The sequence below is a fragment of the Pagrus pagrus genome (assembly GCF_965226575.1).
Source record: "Pagrus pagrus genome assembly, chromosome: 4".
Lineage (NCBI taxonomy): Eukaryota > Metazoa > Chordata > Actinopteri > Spariformes > Sparidae > Pagrus > Pagrus pagrus.
In genome coordinates, this window is record NC_140188.1 from 7,557,133 (window position 1) to 7,573,804 (window position 16,672).

Sequence of the window (16,672 nt, forward strand, 5' to 3'; positions counted from 1 at the left end):
ACGCTGCATTTGGTGATGAACAGTTCATTTACCAGAGCTTTTTTCCTGAAAACAACTGCCTGCTGCTTCTGAAAACAATGCTAATGAGTTTGACTAAAAATACCATAAGTCTTTGAGTAAAACCCAATGACTGTATTAAATATGGACAGAGCAACTGGGTCTAAAAAATGTACAACATCAAGGTTAATTTACTTCTGGAGAGGGTGGGACTATGTGGGCACCACAGAGGTGCATGTGTCAACTTGCTGCAGGAGAGGAGAGCCAAAAAATGCAGCTAGTACTGGAGGATCGATCCTGTGAAAAATAGTAGTAGTAGTAGTAATAGTATTGACAGTATTGTATTTAAAATATTCAGATTCGATATTTCAATACTTTTGACATCACTAATCTGGATCATCCCCAACTCCACCCCCTTGTCCAAATATGGTCACAAATGGCTCCAAAAGGGCAACGGCCATAATCTCATACTTGAAGCTTCAAACAGTAGTCCACAAACCAATGGGTGACCTTCATGGTGGGTTTACACTTGATTAAACCAAAAAATTCACTAAAAGCAGCTAAAAAGCTCTATTATAAGCTGGTGAACTCTTTCAACACATCATGCTATGTTGGGAAATGTTGGACAGTCAGTGATGATGCTGTGGGTTCACTTGGAGCAGTGGTACCATTCTTTCATCCATCTTTGAAAAACCCACCACCTTTTTGTAGACCTAAAATCCCACAACTCCCAACTGACACAGCAGCACGCTGGCCGCTGCTGGATTTACTCTCCTCCCACTTTCATCTTCCTGAAATTCAGCAGGGCACTAAGTATTTGTGGTGTTTCAATCCAACCTGTCAGTGTGCGGGAGCCGTTGCTTTTATCTGCTTTGCTTTGCTCTGTTATACTCTCCACATCTGGAGGCCTTCTATCACTAAATCTCTGTGGCTCCACTCTGGATCCCAGCCCCCCTGTATGCTTAAGCTGTTACAAGAAACAGAGCTGCTTGACCTTTTCATTCAGCTGCCCAGGCTGAGGAGAGACACACAGTGTCTGCAACCGTGGCCAGGCAGCCACACGATGATTGCTGTGATTAGTATGCATAAATAAGAAAAGGCAGATCATTAGCACTAATTCATTCATAAAAGTGACAGGTCACAAAACAGAGAGGGACTAAAGGTCAGCTAAGTGCCTTCCTTGCTGTCTTAAAACATTAATGTTGAAATATGTGAGGGATACGTTGAAGTTGGCATTTTATAGTGATGTCAGCCAAAGCTCACCCTGCATCAGAGAAGACTTAAGAAACAGTATGTGACATTAATTAGGAGTATACTGCAATGTTAATGCCAGTCCGGGGTTGCAGTGGTACATGTTTTTGAGATATACCGTGATGATAATTGACGGTTATCATCCTATGTACATTTGCTTATCAACGATATTGAGTTCTACTGTATTAGTGTTTTGTACTTCTAGTTTATGACAAGTTTCATGACTGTCAGGACTAGTTGTGTCGCAATATTGCAATACTCATAATAACCGTGATTTTAAAAAATGAAATATTGCTATTGTGTTAATAATACACATATGATAATATTGTGTGAAAAATCCAGCGAAGATATCCATGCAACTTTTGTTTATGAGCTCATCTTCTTGCCTTTTCACTACTAATTGAATGTAATTGCTCTCTTCTTTACAGTTATGGTTTGCATTTACTCAAAAAATAAATTAAGAAAACCCCTCTCCTTTCATTCCTTTAAGGACGTTGGAACTAATAATAGAAATAATAATTTTGTAATACAATATAACTTGAAACAGTGATTATCAAACAGCTCTGGAGATACAGTATGAGCTTTGTCACCTAGAGGGGGTAATATTATCCATCAATACAGTATGATATTTAAATCGTATTAACTGGCAGCATAACTGGATTGCCGTATTAGGATACAAGGCAATGGCTCATCTCTAACTGAGAGGTTGTAGAAGGACACTGAGCTATACGGTACAGTTTCAAGGCCTCACAGTCTGATCGATATCTCAGCCTGGGTTTCATCCCTGGAGCCCCTAATGGCAGGAACCTCTGGAGCCGCAGTAATGCTATCTGTGTAAAGGGGGGATGGACTCAGACCCTTAACAGCATGCTGACGCTCTCATCTGCAATAAATCCTAGAGCTGGAAAAAGCAACTTCCCACAGATACTCTACAGACAGAAAAGCAGCGCAAAAAGAAGCCCATCGAAAAACCTTCAAAAGAGCGACAATAACTCATCGCTGGCCGCCCCATTTATGTACGTCTTTTGGAGGAAAGCCCCTGAATAATGGCCTCCATATAACGGAGCTCCCTGCAGCAGAGGGCTTTGGACTGCGGATACCACAGAGCACACATAGTGGCAATCCACCTCCAGTCTGGTTCCACAAAGAGGCACCAAGTAATGGCTTCCTTATGGGCTCCCGACGCAAGACTGATGGGCTGACAGAAGGTATGTTAAATATCTCCTGTTCTAACTGCTACATCGGGGCTCTGACCTTCTCTAAAACAAGGGCTTAACAAGAGATTCAGAGGGTCAGCTTGGAGGTGATCAGTCACCAGCAGTGTTGCATGAGGTGGGGCTCATTTTCGGAGGGCTCGCGATTAAAGCTCAGGGGTGTAGTGAGAAAGCCACTGGATTCTCAGAGAGCTGTGTGTGTCTGAGTGTCGTCATTGGTTTGGAAAACACACGTTACGCAAAGCTTCAGTGGAGATTAAATATTTTGCTCTTTGATGTAAGACAGTGCCCTTAGCATTTAAGAATGAATCATACATTTATACATTTACAAAATTTCTGTAGTTTTGACATGATAAAGACTGTTTTTTTGTGTTTTTCGTGGCAATTGCACTGCCCGTTGGCAATTTGTCAGATTGGGAAATGGGTCAAATTAATGAGATGTGAAACCAGCTCCTAAAAGATCTCCACATACTGTTGACAGAAAATACGCTATCAGGAGAACCATAGAACAGAAGGGCAGGGTAAAGAAGAGAGGATGGGACCTAGAAAAAAAGACTGGGAGGCTGGGAAAGAGGGTTGTGCTCACCTGAGAACAAAGCAGCATGACGAGTTCCACCACTGAGGTGCTTGACTTCATGCACACTAGACCTGTGGAGACAAACCAGATGAACACAATTAGATATTAACCATTAGGTTTGTAAACAGACCATCTGAGGGTCTAATCAGTAATTATTATCTCATTTATGTGGCAAGATACTATATAAAACTTTAAAAACAGATAGCCTGTTTTAAATTTCTGATACGTAGGGTAGAACTTCAAAAAATCTATACTGTTTTTGCAAAAGTAACATAAAAGCATAAGGAAGGATTGACAGGCAATGTGTAAGCCTCCTAAATTGTGCTTCCAATTTGCCCATCATAAAACTAACAAAAAAAAATAAAAATCATTTGCATCTGCACCGAGTAGACGTGCACAGAACAGATGCACACATGCTAGCACCCCCACACCACACACACACGTCTACCTTTGCACATGCACACACACACACACACACACACACACTCAGAGAAGTGAACACAGACATTCACAGCTTCTTCCCTCATCTCCATTCTGTAGACGGTGAGCCGCAGAAGCCGACAACTCTCTAATGAAACAAGGGCAGGTGTGAAAAGCTCATTTGCAGAAACAATGGCTGCAACCGGTCTCGTATTCTGCACCTCCGGCTCCTTCTGTTGCACTTGGCGAGAACCATTAAAGGTGCAGTCATTAGTAAAGGGAGAGAATACAACTCTCTAGGACTCATTATAAGGCTGGCAGGAGCAGAAGTCTGTACCACAGGGCTGCCATTGTTTCATGGATCACGGGGTGTCAATCAGAGGAAAGAGCAAAATATTCTTCATCTAAGACTTCAGTTACATTGTTGCAGGAGCCGAGATATTGATAATAGCTATGATATTTAAAGATGAAATATTCATTTATTCAAATATATATTCAAATATTAAAAAAAACAAGGCTCTACACTCTACTCTATACACTTGTTGTACATTGTTTCATTTCACTTGTCAAATTCTGTAAAATGGACAACACTATGCAATGAATATATACGTAAGCTCCACTTTTTGCGTTTTAAGAGGTAGTTTGTGTTCTTCAAATAGAAAGACATGATGTCTCATTAGAGGATTGAGGATCGATTATTGCAGAATCGCTGTGTCATGATACTACCATTGTCGTGGGCAACGTATCGTGATTGTAGTTACTCTGTGATTCCCACCCCTAGTTGCCAGCCTCCATAAAACTGAAAAAAGAAAAAGACGCCTTAACTAGCAAACTAACTATGACCACAGTGTGTGGCTACTTTTGTGGCTACACTTTAGCTAAACCAAAAAAAGTTTTTTCTGGATTCCATGAAAGATGACTTAAACTGAAAGCGTTATTTATTTATTTATTTTATTGTGAATTATTTTGACCATGATAACCGTGTAGTCAACATCTGATATTGTGACACCATTGGCTGTTATCACAATCACTAATTTGTACAACAGTCAATCAGAAAATAGTGTGCTCTGGGTGACATGTCTAAACATCTTTTACAGGGGAATAGACACTGCATACTTCCTGGCATGTGCATGTTGAAATTAGCTATAAAGCTAAAATTTCTCTACTCATTATTTATTTACATAAAAAAATGTCATTTATATTAAAAGGCAGAATCTGATGTCTAAATGTAGTAGTAAACAAATCTTTAGCACCATTAACATATTTCAAAACACAAGCAATGACTTCAACTGGGTTTTTAATACAGACACACGCTGTACAACAACAAAATATATAAGTTAATATCATAGCTGGATATTAATATTTAATAGACATAGTTTAACGTGTGTAAATACTAAACAATGTAAGACGGAATGCAAAATATTCAGAACTCAGAATGGATGGATCTTTTGGTTCTACAGTACATCCATCTCTATTCATGAGCGGAGACTGTCCCAGGGAGCGTATTGTAAATACTCAGAGAGGATGTGACCCTTCTCTTGTACACAGAGTGCCACGGCTGACCTCTTGTTATAGCTGTGACGTGCTGAGCCATAAGTCAGTCCGGTCTGACACAGGAGTCAGGTGGCCAACTGACCCCGGTCTTGTGCTGGTAGACAAACTAAATGCATTCTATTTAAACACGGCCTGCCAGTCCTTTCCTGTAAACAGGGCAGGGTTAAGGCACGGGTGAATGTGGCATTGTGGGGTAATGCGCCGGCAGACCGGGCCACTCAGGGGACAGCAAGGAGCAGGCGGCAGGCATCACAACAGCAGCAGTGTTCACACACAGGCCTCACCCACCAACTCCAAGTGTAAAGCTCAGGGTGCACTCAACATAATTGCCACAGTGACCACATGTCTTCAGGGGGGGGTGAAGGAATAGGGTGAGGCAAAGGGGCACAGGGGGCACAGGGGGCTCGACCCCGGGCAATCTAGGGAGTGATGGATGGCTGGTAATTACTGGTAAATGGAGCGCCTTTGCACTGCAGCACAGTATTTCAACTGTGAGCCTGGGAAGGGCCGTGAAGAGAAGGAGAAAGAGAGCGAGGAACTGCAAAATCACACGCAGTGCAACGAGGACAGACCTGAGTGGCTCAATGAACTGAGCCTTAAAGATTTAAAGTGCACGTGGTAAATCTGGGCGTTTGTTTTGTCTGATAAACCTGCTCTAATCCGTGTCAGCGTGCACTTTTCACAGACCCAGACAGGGTTAAACATGTCTGGTGAAGAGCGCTGAGGCCCGAGCTGTCTATCTACGACCTTGTTTGTGGGGTTACACTCTCAGCTCAGCTCTGGTTTGTCAGCTTGGTCAGTCTGCTGACAGACTTTGAGTGAAAGGGTAACAGACATATTCACACTTGTCAAGGCTATGCTACCTGATTTTTCATTCCTTCCTCCCCTGAGCTTGAGTCTGTAGCCTAAGCCACATGTGCATGGCATACCCACATGTCTATTTACATACACTGTATATATGGCATGTGTATGATATATGGAGGATAAACTGTTTGCTGGCTCAAATGGAAATATTTTTAAAAAGCAGTGACTCTTTTAATGTCATTTTAATGACTGTAGACAAGAACTTCATTCATCATTTCACCAGTCATTTTTTACAGGACTGGTTTATCAAATAAATAAGAGCCTGAACATGAGTAAGCACGACATGATTGATCACTTTGAAAGCTCAAATTCACAATCGTAACACAGAAGTAGATTTGAATGAAAGTGTACCGTTCTGTGACTAATAACTCTGGCGTATAGTATCCAATGTAACTAAGTGGCATTATGTTTATTGTGTTACTGTATAAAACAAAAAAAGTTAAATGAAATAAATACTTAAATTAAAAAAACACATCTTGGTTTTAAAATCATCAAAATGTATTATAATTACAGGACTAGCTGCTTAACAACAAAAATAAGCTAATATTTAATTATTCAAAACTCGAGCTGCACAATTAATCCAAATCAACTCAAATCAAAGTCACAATATTCAAATCGCAGGAGCTGATTTTTTTAGGTACAACAAAACAGCATCATCATGAAGTACTGTAGTGCTGCTAAGATGTCTGGCCGACAAATCCTGTTCTCTAGATGCAAGAAAACATGTTGGTTGTTTACAGACCCCAACATCATTTTTAATTAAAAAAGATTTTTTTCGTGAAAAATAAAATTGTGATTCAAAAACGGTCACTACTAAGGGTGTCCCAACATTGCAATATAATAGTGATATTAAAAAATGAATAACTAATATTGTGTTAATAGTTCATAGATGATAAAAACATGTGATTAATCCAGCAAAGATGTTCGGCCTGAGTTCATCTGGTTGCCTTTACACTAGTAATTGAGTGGAGTTGTTCTTTCTGTACCTTTTTTTAAAAAGAGACAAAACACACAGTGAACAAAGATTTGTGATAATACCGTTTTTGTGAATTTGTTTGGCCATGATAATTGTGGAGTGAAAATCTGATATTCTGACAACTCAAATTCACATGGATCTCGTGAGTCATAACACAATCGGAATATATCTCTCAAATAAATCGCAAAATGTTTTAATCACGCTATGCTCAGGACAGTGGACATATGTCAGACAACTTCATTCAGAAACCAGCTTTAATACAGTCACGGGAGTGCATTCTTTCAGCCTGCTGTCATTCTCTGCATAGACTCCTGAAACTAATATCGGTTGAGCTTACAGTTAAAAGAAAAGACTTTGGCAGTGAGAAAAGGCAGAGATATAATTTCACTCCGTGCAAACTGCATTTCAAGAGACTGGAGGCCACACACATATTTCGCACTGTGCACACACACACAAACGTCAGCAGACACTCACAGTCACACACACACACGCAGCGTGTTCTTGTGAATTGAGGCCAAAACAAGCTGGAGGAATAGAGTGGCAGTGCACACACATGCAGGCAGACAGTCCCTGAGGTTAGGCACAAGCAGCACTATGAGAGGCTGCCAACCTGAGGCCTGATGAAGCCACTGGGAGCCTTCACACAGCCACCAGGAAATAAGACTAGAGCCCAGAGTGGAGTGCAGCAGAGGGATCACACACTTCTGCAAACACTGTGCACAATCCAGCCAGTCAGACCAGCACTTTAGGTATATGGAATGTGACTGCTGTAACGCTGTTTAAAACAAAATTATGACGATTTTAATGTCAAGACATTAATCTTAAAGGCTGTTTCATTGTGACTTAGAGTAAGTCTGTGCTTTAACATCCATGATTCCAGGTTTTACTTGCAGTGCTTTATCATTTTAACATCAGCAAGTCGTTACTGCATTTATCTCTAACACATTAATGAAAATTTAACACGGCCTCTGCAAGTATCTATACTTTATTTTACTTAGCATTTAAGTGGATTCTGATTGGATTCTTGAGAGCAAAACGAAAAAGAAAAAAACAAAACATTTTTCTTTTAACACCAAGCAACAGGGTAAGAAGCAACCTTAGACTTGAAAGCTAAAAATATCTCCAGCATTAGGCCAAAAGCCGCCAATTGTTTTAACATTTCCACATGACATTTGGTGTGACTTTGAAACACTGATGTTTAAAAATACAACATCGAGGAATAAAACCCAATATGTGGAGAGATTCATGAAGAAAACAAAACACACAGACGTCACAAGATGAATGAAAGGGAGAGCAGATTTAATCAGACTCTGACAGACCCCCAGCTTGTGTGCAAAATAGTGACTCTCCTGTCAACACCTACAACTGCGCACGCATCCATCATTGAGGCAGCCAGTGGAGTACATACAGCGGCAGGGTGCTGGGGACATGACTCCACACACAGCTTGCACTATCCAACATCTGTACCTTCTATGAGCAGCTCCTGTCCGTGGCTTCCCAGCAGGGTACGCGACAGAAAGGGTGCAAAGTCCACAAAGGTCTCTCTCAGCAGGGGCGCCACCTTCTCCAGGGCCCTCTCCAGCTTTGTAGTAATGCTGTCAAAGAAAACACATCAAGATAGAAGTCACAAAAGCCTTGATTTAGTAAAAGTGTAAGGGAGGTAGCGTTATGCTCTTCCATGAGCATTGAAGGTTAGTGTGTATGCAGACTGATGGAGCCCTGGTGGCAGCAGAGGGTAACCAACAAATTCCAGAGAAAGCAAACCAACCACGATATCCATGAGAGTGTGGTTGCTATCACTGCAGAAGTGACGGTTTTAGAGGAGAGAAGATTTCATGTTGTTAAAAACCACAACAAAACTATTTTTGTTGCATTCAAAGAGGATTTCTCAACAGTTGTTTGCATTCGTTGTTGTGACATGTTACCAGGCTTGCCTATGGGTATCACAGTTGTTGCACACTGCTGAAGGAAGTTCCTTATCTTACACGCACTCGCTACATGCTGCTGCCTGACATTATCTAAGCACCTCAGAGAAACTGTGAGCTGGAGTCGTGCAGCCACACAACTCAGACTGCATACAAGCAGAGATGCGACTCAAGCTGCAACATATCTACGTCTACACACGCAGATACGAGGCAACATGAGGAGAGTAGAGGCTTGTTTTCTCAGCCAAGATGGGCAGAAAACAGCAGGATAGAGAAAAACACGGAGAGAGTGGAGAGGAAGATCTGGTTTGGGATTTGTACGAGTGTTCCTTGTGTGTAGTCTTATCTGTCTTCCGGCACCCTGGGGAAACACGGCAGAGGGATGACAGACTAACATAAAAAGCAAGGTGTGAGGGGTCTTGGTGGCTAACATAAAAGTTCTTGCCTTAAACACTGGCCTGCACCTCTGGAGGCTGCCTGTAATGCTGTCAGGGAGCTAAATGGTTTGAACTCAGGAGGGGTCAGTCCCTAGTGTAATGGACTCTGGCCCACCTTATAAAAACTGAAATATGACAAATAAAACCACAGGCAGCACTTGCATCGTACTGTGTTTTGACTTAATGGGTTGGGCTCATTAACTAATTACCAATTCATAAAATAAGCGATAAAATTCTGAATTCTAATGATATTTATTTGCTATTTTCACCAGAATGGAAAATTCAACTTGGATGTTTTTTCCCCTCTAAAATTTAAGTTAGGTATCAGTGGGCTCTACAGCGAGAAAGTACTATCATTGACTTCACAGTTACACTAAGTGATGTCGGTTACTGCTGCCATGGCAACTGAATCTCTATTCCTCCAGCGGAACACACTGAAGCAAAGCAAAAGACAGACTCTGTAGAAAGACCTGGGCTCTTAGCAGTCTGTGGGAGAGCAGGACTAAGGACCTCTGTCACACACTATTAGAGCAAGTGAGGAAGATGAGTCAAGGTCACAGCAAGATGTACACACAGAAATACACAAAACACATACAGAGAAGAATTAGGCTAAATTTTGCCCTCGTGTTCACACAAGAAAAAACCCCCTCAGTTTTAGTTGTGCTATTTTGTTTTGATTACGTAGAGACGAAGAAAATGCCAAATCAAAAAAACATTGTTCATTAAATCTGAGCATGTAGACCTCGTAAATATCAGTCAAAACAGATCTGATAAAATAAATCATTCAGTTAATAAAAATAGGAATAAAACTAAATACATATTTTAAAAAATCTGAAAGTTAAATTTAACGCTCTACTTTGCGTATGAGCACGTTTTATACCCAAGTCACACAATTCAAATAAAATGAGTTTACTAACGCAGGAATTACGAGGGTGCATGAACAGAGAGGGCTCTGTTGTACCTCATGTTTTCGACTGTGTCTTCAGGCATGGGGGCCACCGTCTGCACGGCCGGCAGATTCTTACTGGTGGCTCCGTTGACAAAGTTGGAGGAAGATGTGGTAGAGGGGGCTGGTTCAGTAGCTCCTGCAGGGAAGACCGACAGATACATGCATCATTGGTGCAATACAAGAGTAATAATGCAAATGTATCGTCTTTAATAATCTAATTAAATGTATAGTATGTGATTTCTGCTGATAGGGATCCTCAGTCAAAACAATGAAAACAAAAGACGTAGTTTGATGATGTAGTGAAGTAGTGTGGGATCATGGGAGTTGTTGTCTTCATTCTTAAACAACCACCATTGCCGCTGAAAACAATCTGATGTAACTGATACAGAAATCAGGTTCACAAACAAGGTGTATGAACGTTTTACGTTACATTTAGTCACATTCGCCGATTTCCTTCATCACCCTCTGACATATCATTGGACAGAAGGTAAAGGAAGTTAGGGCAGCAGGTAACCAAAATAACAAATTAAGTTACCTGTAGTAAAATTACGGATTTCTCTGGCCTGAACATTGTGTGAAACATTAGGGATACACAAGTACACAACTCAACACATCAAATATCCATCTCATAATGCAGAATTGTTACGTGTTATAATAAAAGTTATAATGACTTTAAATTTAAATTTAATCAATATTTATTTTACAGAGGGGTGAGGATTGATTTTTATTATTCATTTTGTTAATTACTAAAACAGTTATGTTATTCAAAGATTAAATCTAAGACTGAATCTTAAAAAATAATATATATGTTTAATGAAATTACATTTCAGTGTCACTTCCAAGGACTATAAATTTATGTAATGGCACACAGACTTAATTTTTATTTTTTTTTTTAAGTAAGAATGAACAGGAAGTTATCAAACCAGACAGCCAGCAAATTTCAACCACGGCATATAAATGAAAACATGGTACGTGTGTAAAATCATGCACCACATCTTTAACTACAACCAAGTGCACCTTAGCTGGCTGTTCAAACTGGTGCCAGCAGCAACATGTGGAACTATTTTGCTCACTAGGACGACAAATATGAAGAATCAGCCGACATATCAAAACAGCATCCGCAAAAGATTTTCTTCATATTACACATAGTTTTGGTCAAATTAGGGTATCATGACAACTGTAATTTCAAGGTGAGCCCTGAGTCACATCATGTGGGCAGCGTAAGCACAAGTATAAAATGATTCCAACTGTCCTTGTGAGAGGTTAAAACCAGAGCGAGTGAGATCATGGGGTTTGGGTCAGAGCCTGTGGCTTCATCTGAAAGCACACTTTGACTTGGATAGATTTCTCACATTCCTACAGAGCGGCTCTGAGAGGAGAGGGAGAGTTTTTTCTTTAATGGAGCACATTAAAAAGGTGTTGGAGCTCCTAATGGTTCTCGGTGTTAAGTGGGTCCTTTCAGAGACCCAGGCTACAGGAGCCCTGAGGTGGAACCGGCTCAATGCAGCAGAGGCCGAGGAGAAGCAACGTGACGGCAGGGGGAGGGGAGAGTGCATGCAGTCAGACAGGATTCTTTTTACTATTGTAAAGGCATTCGTTTAATTGTATAATTAAGGTGGATTAAAATGGGGTTGCTTGGTTTGGTTGCAATAAGAGGAATCCTAGTGATTCAAGGACAGCAGTTTTTATTTGGCAGTGCACTGACTTGAACTATAGACACTGATATTAAGGTAAAGAGGGCCATCTAGTGGTAAGAACAAGCCCCTGCAGAGGCATGCAGGATCACATGATCCAACAGAGAGAAAAAGCTTTGTTTCTATTCTTGGAATGGCATCAAAGAAAGAAAAAAACAGATGATGAACAGTAATTACTCAAATTAAGCACTCTCAAATTGCTCTTAAGCTGAATTATTTGAAAATTAACGACATTACCAGGGGTTGAATGTGGTATTTTAACTGTGTAAGTACATTCCAGTAACCTTGTGCGTGACCTACCCGTGGTATTGATCATGCTTTTGGGGGTCGCAGAGGCAGCGGCAAAGATGTTGGGGGTGCTGCCAGCTGTCAGCCCGGCAGAGGTGCCGCTGCTGCTTCCCACTGTGTTAACTGCCATGCTGCCAGGGGAGGTTTTCTTCACAGGCACCACCACACTCCTACAGGAAACACACACACACACACACAATATGCTGCATTCACATATGCACAGAGAAAATATACTTATAAACAGTTTAAATATTTAAAATAGAAATTAACAATTTGAGATTTTACTGGTGCACAGTAAACAACAAATGCAAAATGAATGAGTAAAAGGGCAAAAGAGTTGGAGGTTGTCGGTTGATGCACTCTGTTTAGCAAGTATCTTTCCTGCAAAAGTGCCCTTAAGAAAGACACTTAAACCCTCCACTGAAGACTCAAATCGTGATAACTTCATAGAATTATTCATATACTCAGACTTACGACCCTAATACAGTAATATAAAAAGACGGTCGGAAGGTTACTGTTGAGCTCAATAATTGGAGTTATGATCATAGTAGCCAGCCATAAAGGAGGTTAGCTTCAGGACAAAAGTTGTCATGATAAAAACTCACTTTTAGTAAAACAGCAGCTCTGCTATTCAAACAGAGAATCCACAATTTCATTGAGTTATGATTCAACTGTTAACCCTGTAATCCTCCTATCTGAAATACCCTTGAGACCAAAGTGGATAAAATAAAATCCAATCACATGTATTATTGGAAAACAAGTTGATTGGTAAAGATCTTCATTGCCTCTTACTGCTCTCAGGCCCTGCCAGCATGAGCCTCCCCAGACATTAGTCAGAACATTTGAAAAGGTAAACATCCTGACCTGTAACTCCATCTTTCAGCGTAACACATGCAATGCAAACACACACACACGAACATACAAAGCTAGAGGAAATAAACTAGAGGGCAGGAGGCCAGCTACTACGCTTTTCCTTACATCTGCTCTTGCCACTGTTGGCCCTCTGCTGCCCTCTGCTCTGCTCAGAAGAGCTGAAAACATCCCAGACCCTAATGAGAGGCTCTCCAGGAGCAACTTGGCAGTTGTTACTGACATGAATTTGCATAGCTACCGTGTGTTTGAACTGACAGAACTGTGCGGCTCATTGAGCATTAAATTCAAGACCTATCTGTTGGCATTTGCTCAGCGCATACATACACATTAAGAGCAGCATCTGGCTTCGACAGAAAGTACATGTTGAGTGTTAGACATATTTGCCTACATGGCCTACAGCAGGTTTTTATATTATATTCCTAGATTGATTACTTGATTATTTATTTATTTATTTATTTTTTGAGAAACAGAAGCTTTGAAAGTAGAGATGCAAGAGATGGCACCAAATTATTGGAAAGTCAGAATAAATCATGAATAATTGTACACTTTAATTCAAAAAGGTAGCTAAAACAGTGGGTTCCCTTTTATGGTTTTCAAATGTTTTTTATAAGGAAAAAAAATAGCATACATACAGGAAAAACGTGAAAGTAAGGACCCAGTCCAATGTATCTGTATGATTTTAGTCAGATACATAACTATACACATTGCACCCTTACACATTAGATACATAATAAATAAAATACTACTACTACTACTACTACTAATAATAATACTAATCATAATAATAATAACCAAAACAAAACAAGGGAAACATATCTAGAGAATACGGTTTTTACACCATACATGTACTTTTCCAGGCACCCAGGGTGTCTGTATGAGCCACATTTGATTTTTGTTGACGAATACTCCATCCTTCCATTTTCTGCTGCCTCCCCGTAGGTCAGGTTGCAGTGGCAGCAAGGTAGTCCAGACATCCCTCTCCCCAGGTCCCCCAGCTTCCAAGATTACCCAAAGCCAGATGAGATATATAATCTTCTGCCTGTGTTCTGGGTCTACCTCGGGGTCTCCTACCATGCCCAGAACACCTCCAAAAGAAAGCACCCTGATCAGATGCCCTAACCACGTCAAATGGCTCCTTTTGATGCAAAACTGTAGCGAGCTCCCTCCGGATGTCTGAGCCCTTTTACCTTATCTCTAACAGTAAGTCTGGCCACTCTGTGGATGAAACACTTGCGTCCATACTCTCTAATCATAAGCCTAACCTTATGCCGCACCAATTCGTCTGTCGATCTCGCTTCACCCTATAACTACTTCACTTGGGCAGAAACTTAGTCCAAACCCAGAGCGACCAAGCCACTATTTTCTGGCAGGAGTTGAGGGGCTGACTCTCATCCCGACCGCTTCATACTTGAGTGCAAACTACACTTTTGCATGCTGAGGTAACAGTCTGATGAAGCCAACACTTCCGGTGGAAAATATGGACACGGCTCTCACTCCTGTTATATCAGGACTTACAAATGTTCCCAGTACTTCATATTCCCTCAGTATCCCCTACATGTACATGACTTGGCAGGAGAACAAGCTTTCTCCAAGTCAACAAAACATGTGTAGACTAAATGGGCAAACTCCCATGACCTCTCTAGTATCCCTGACAGAATCCAGGATGCTCCTCCTGGATCTGAGGTTCAAAAATCGGTTGGAAGCTCCTTTCCAGCACCCAGGCGTAAGCTTTTCCAGGAAGACTGAGCCATGTAATGTCCTGATTATTGGAGAACACCAGTGGGCCCCCTTTTTAAAAATGGAAAACACCACTCATGCCAGGAGCAATTGTGCCGACAACACAACTTGGCTGGTGAATATTCCATGATTACAATGTATAAAAGACTACAATCCATTCAAGAAGATGAGGGGACTGTCACCTTAATGCAAACATTTTCCTTGTTGCAGTACAACCAACAAGCCAGAGACATTTCTGATGAGAGTGAGAGAGTCACATTACAGAAGCAGTCATCGACTAGAAGTAACAATTCTTGATTGCTTTTCACACAAGATAGAAAGGTACTCATGTCAACCCATTTTTTTTAACTGCATGACATCCTGTGAAGAAATGCATAATCAGTCTGATGATTCAAGTTATGAGACGAAATGATAATATTCCTCCAGACCCTACACTCCAATTTATTATCTTCTGAAACACTGATACAGTAGGTCTGTGTTCCAGACTTGTGTAATTCCTGGAGGTAGGGGTATTTTACCTTTTCAGGGACAGATTAGACCATTTTAAGGACAGATTAAACAGGATGTTTAGGAAGTTTGAGTAGTGATCGGATCATGAATTGACTAACTGAATGGTTGCAATTACTGTAAGCACATCAATAATGTATGCTGTATGCAGCAAATGGGTGATTTTCTCCACAGAGATATAGAGAAAGGACGTCCATTTTTTCATTTGATCTGTTAGGTTTGTGAAATAGATACATAAGATTATGATGCTGCTTTTCATGTGTACTGATGGGGTTGTTGAAGATCTGAACCAATTTATTATCAGACAAAACTGAAAAGCCTGATATTATAGTTTAAAACTTGGAATTGAAACATCAAATGTTTCCTTTGTTCTCTGAGGATGGACTAATAATTTAATTCTTAATCTTTTCCCTTTCAATATATTAAGTGAATTTATTCAATGGAGATTTCCCTGCCGTCAATATGAGCTGGGTAAAAGACCACTGAGTGAAAAAAAGTACCCTGGTATTTTTTATAATCAATATGCTTTGAGAAAAGATCATGGAAAATTTCTCCATCTCACTTGGTCAGATTATACAGATTTATGAGTAATATTAAAAATCCAATTGACACTCTTTTCTAAAATGGGTTGTATTTCAGTTCCTAAATATTTTAAGTGGGAAACAGCACGCATTAATATCTTTAGTTTAGAGGAAGTAATCATAGCTACAAATGATTTTGTAACAGGAGATTTGACCAAAGCCTTGCATGAAAGATCTTATGTTAGATAGAAAATCTCCCATATCTCCAAAACAAAAACAAGATATCATCTGCATATGAAGATAACCATAAGACTGAGTGGGTTCCCCTGTCTACTACTTCTTGTGATCTGTAATGAAAGTTGCAGATGGGTTAATTTAATTGTTTTAATCACATTGATTAAATCACCAATATCCATACGGCTGAGACTTTTCCAGAGGTACAGCAGGACCATTCAAACTGGTCAAATGCTTTTTCAGCATCAACTGATAACATTGCTTATCTACTGATGTAGTTCCTGTCAGCATGCACATAATATGGAACAGAGAGTATATATTATATAGCGATGCTAAGACATGGAAAACAACTTAATATCTGAATTTTTTAAATAATAATATGATTATTTGAGTAGTGGTTTCCCTCATATTTGTAGAAGTTACTGCGTAAAATACTACATTGTGCTAAAAGAGAAAGGGGCAGAGCTCATGCATGAAACATGTAAAGAAAAGCTTGTGGAGGCTTAAGATGAAAGATACACTTGTGACCTTATGTAACAGCGAATGAAAGCACAGACACACCGGTAACCCACCGGACCTCTGTTCACATACAATCTGATTGGCTGAGGATTAGAAATGATGCAGTGAACTTGGCCTGCAAGAGCTCCCTGTCAG

At 40.4% G+C, this 16,672-nt stretch overlaps 1 protein-coding gene across 4 annotated transcripts in view; it reads right to left on the reverse strand.

The window, feature by feature from the left end:
• Positions 1–16,672, reverse strand: part of nbeab (neurobeachin b) — a 224,487-nt gene that overhangs the window by 100,626 nt on the left and 107,189 nt on the right. For all 4 annotated transcript variants that reach the window (XM_084351842.1, XM_084351841.1, XM_084351840.1 and 1 more), the window contains exons 30-33: positions 12,159–12,316; positions 10,177–10,300; positions 8,321–8,448; positions 3,049–3,110 (exon numbers count right to left, since the gene is read on the reverse strand). In XM_084351842.1, coding sequence (XP_084207968.1) covers positions 3,049–3,110; positions 8,321–8,448; positions 10,177–10,300; positions 12,159–12,316 — 472 coding nt within the window. The remainder of the gene's footprint in view (positions 1–3,048; positions 3,111–8,320; positions 8,449–10,176; positions 10,301–12,158; positions 12,317–16,672) is intronic.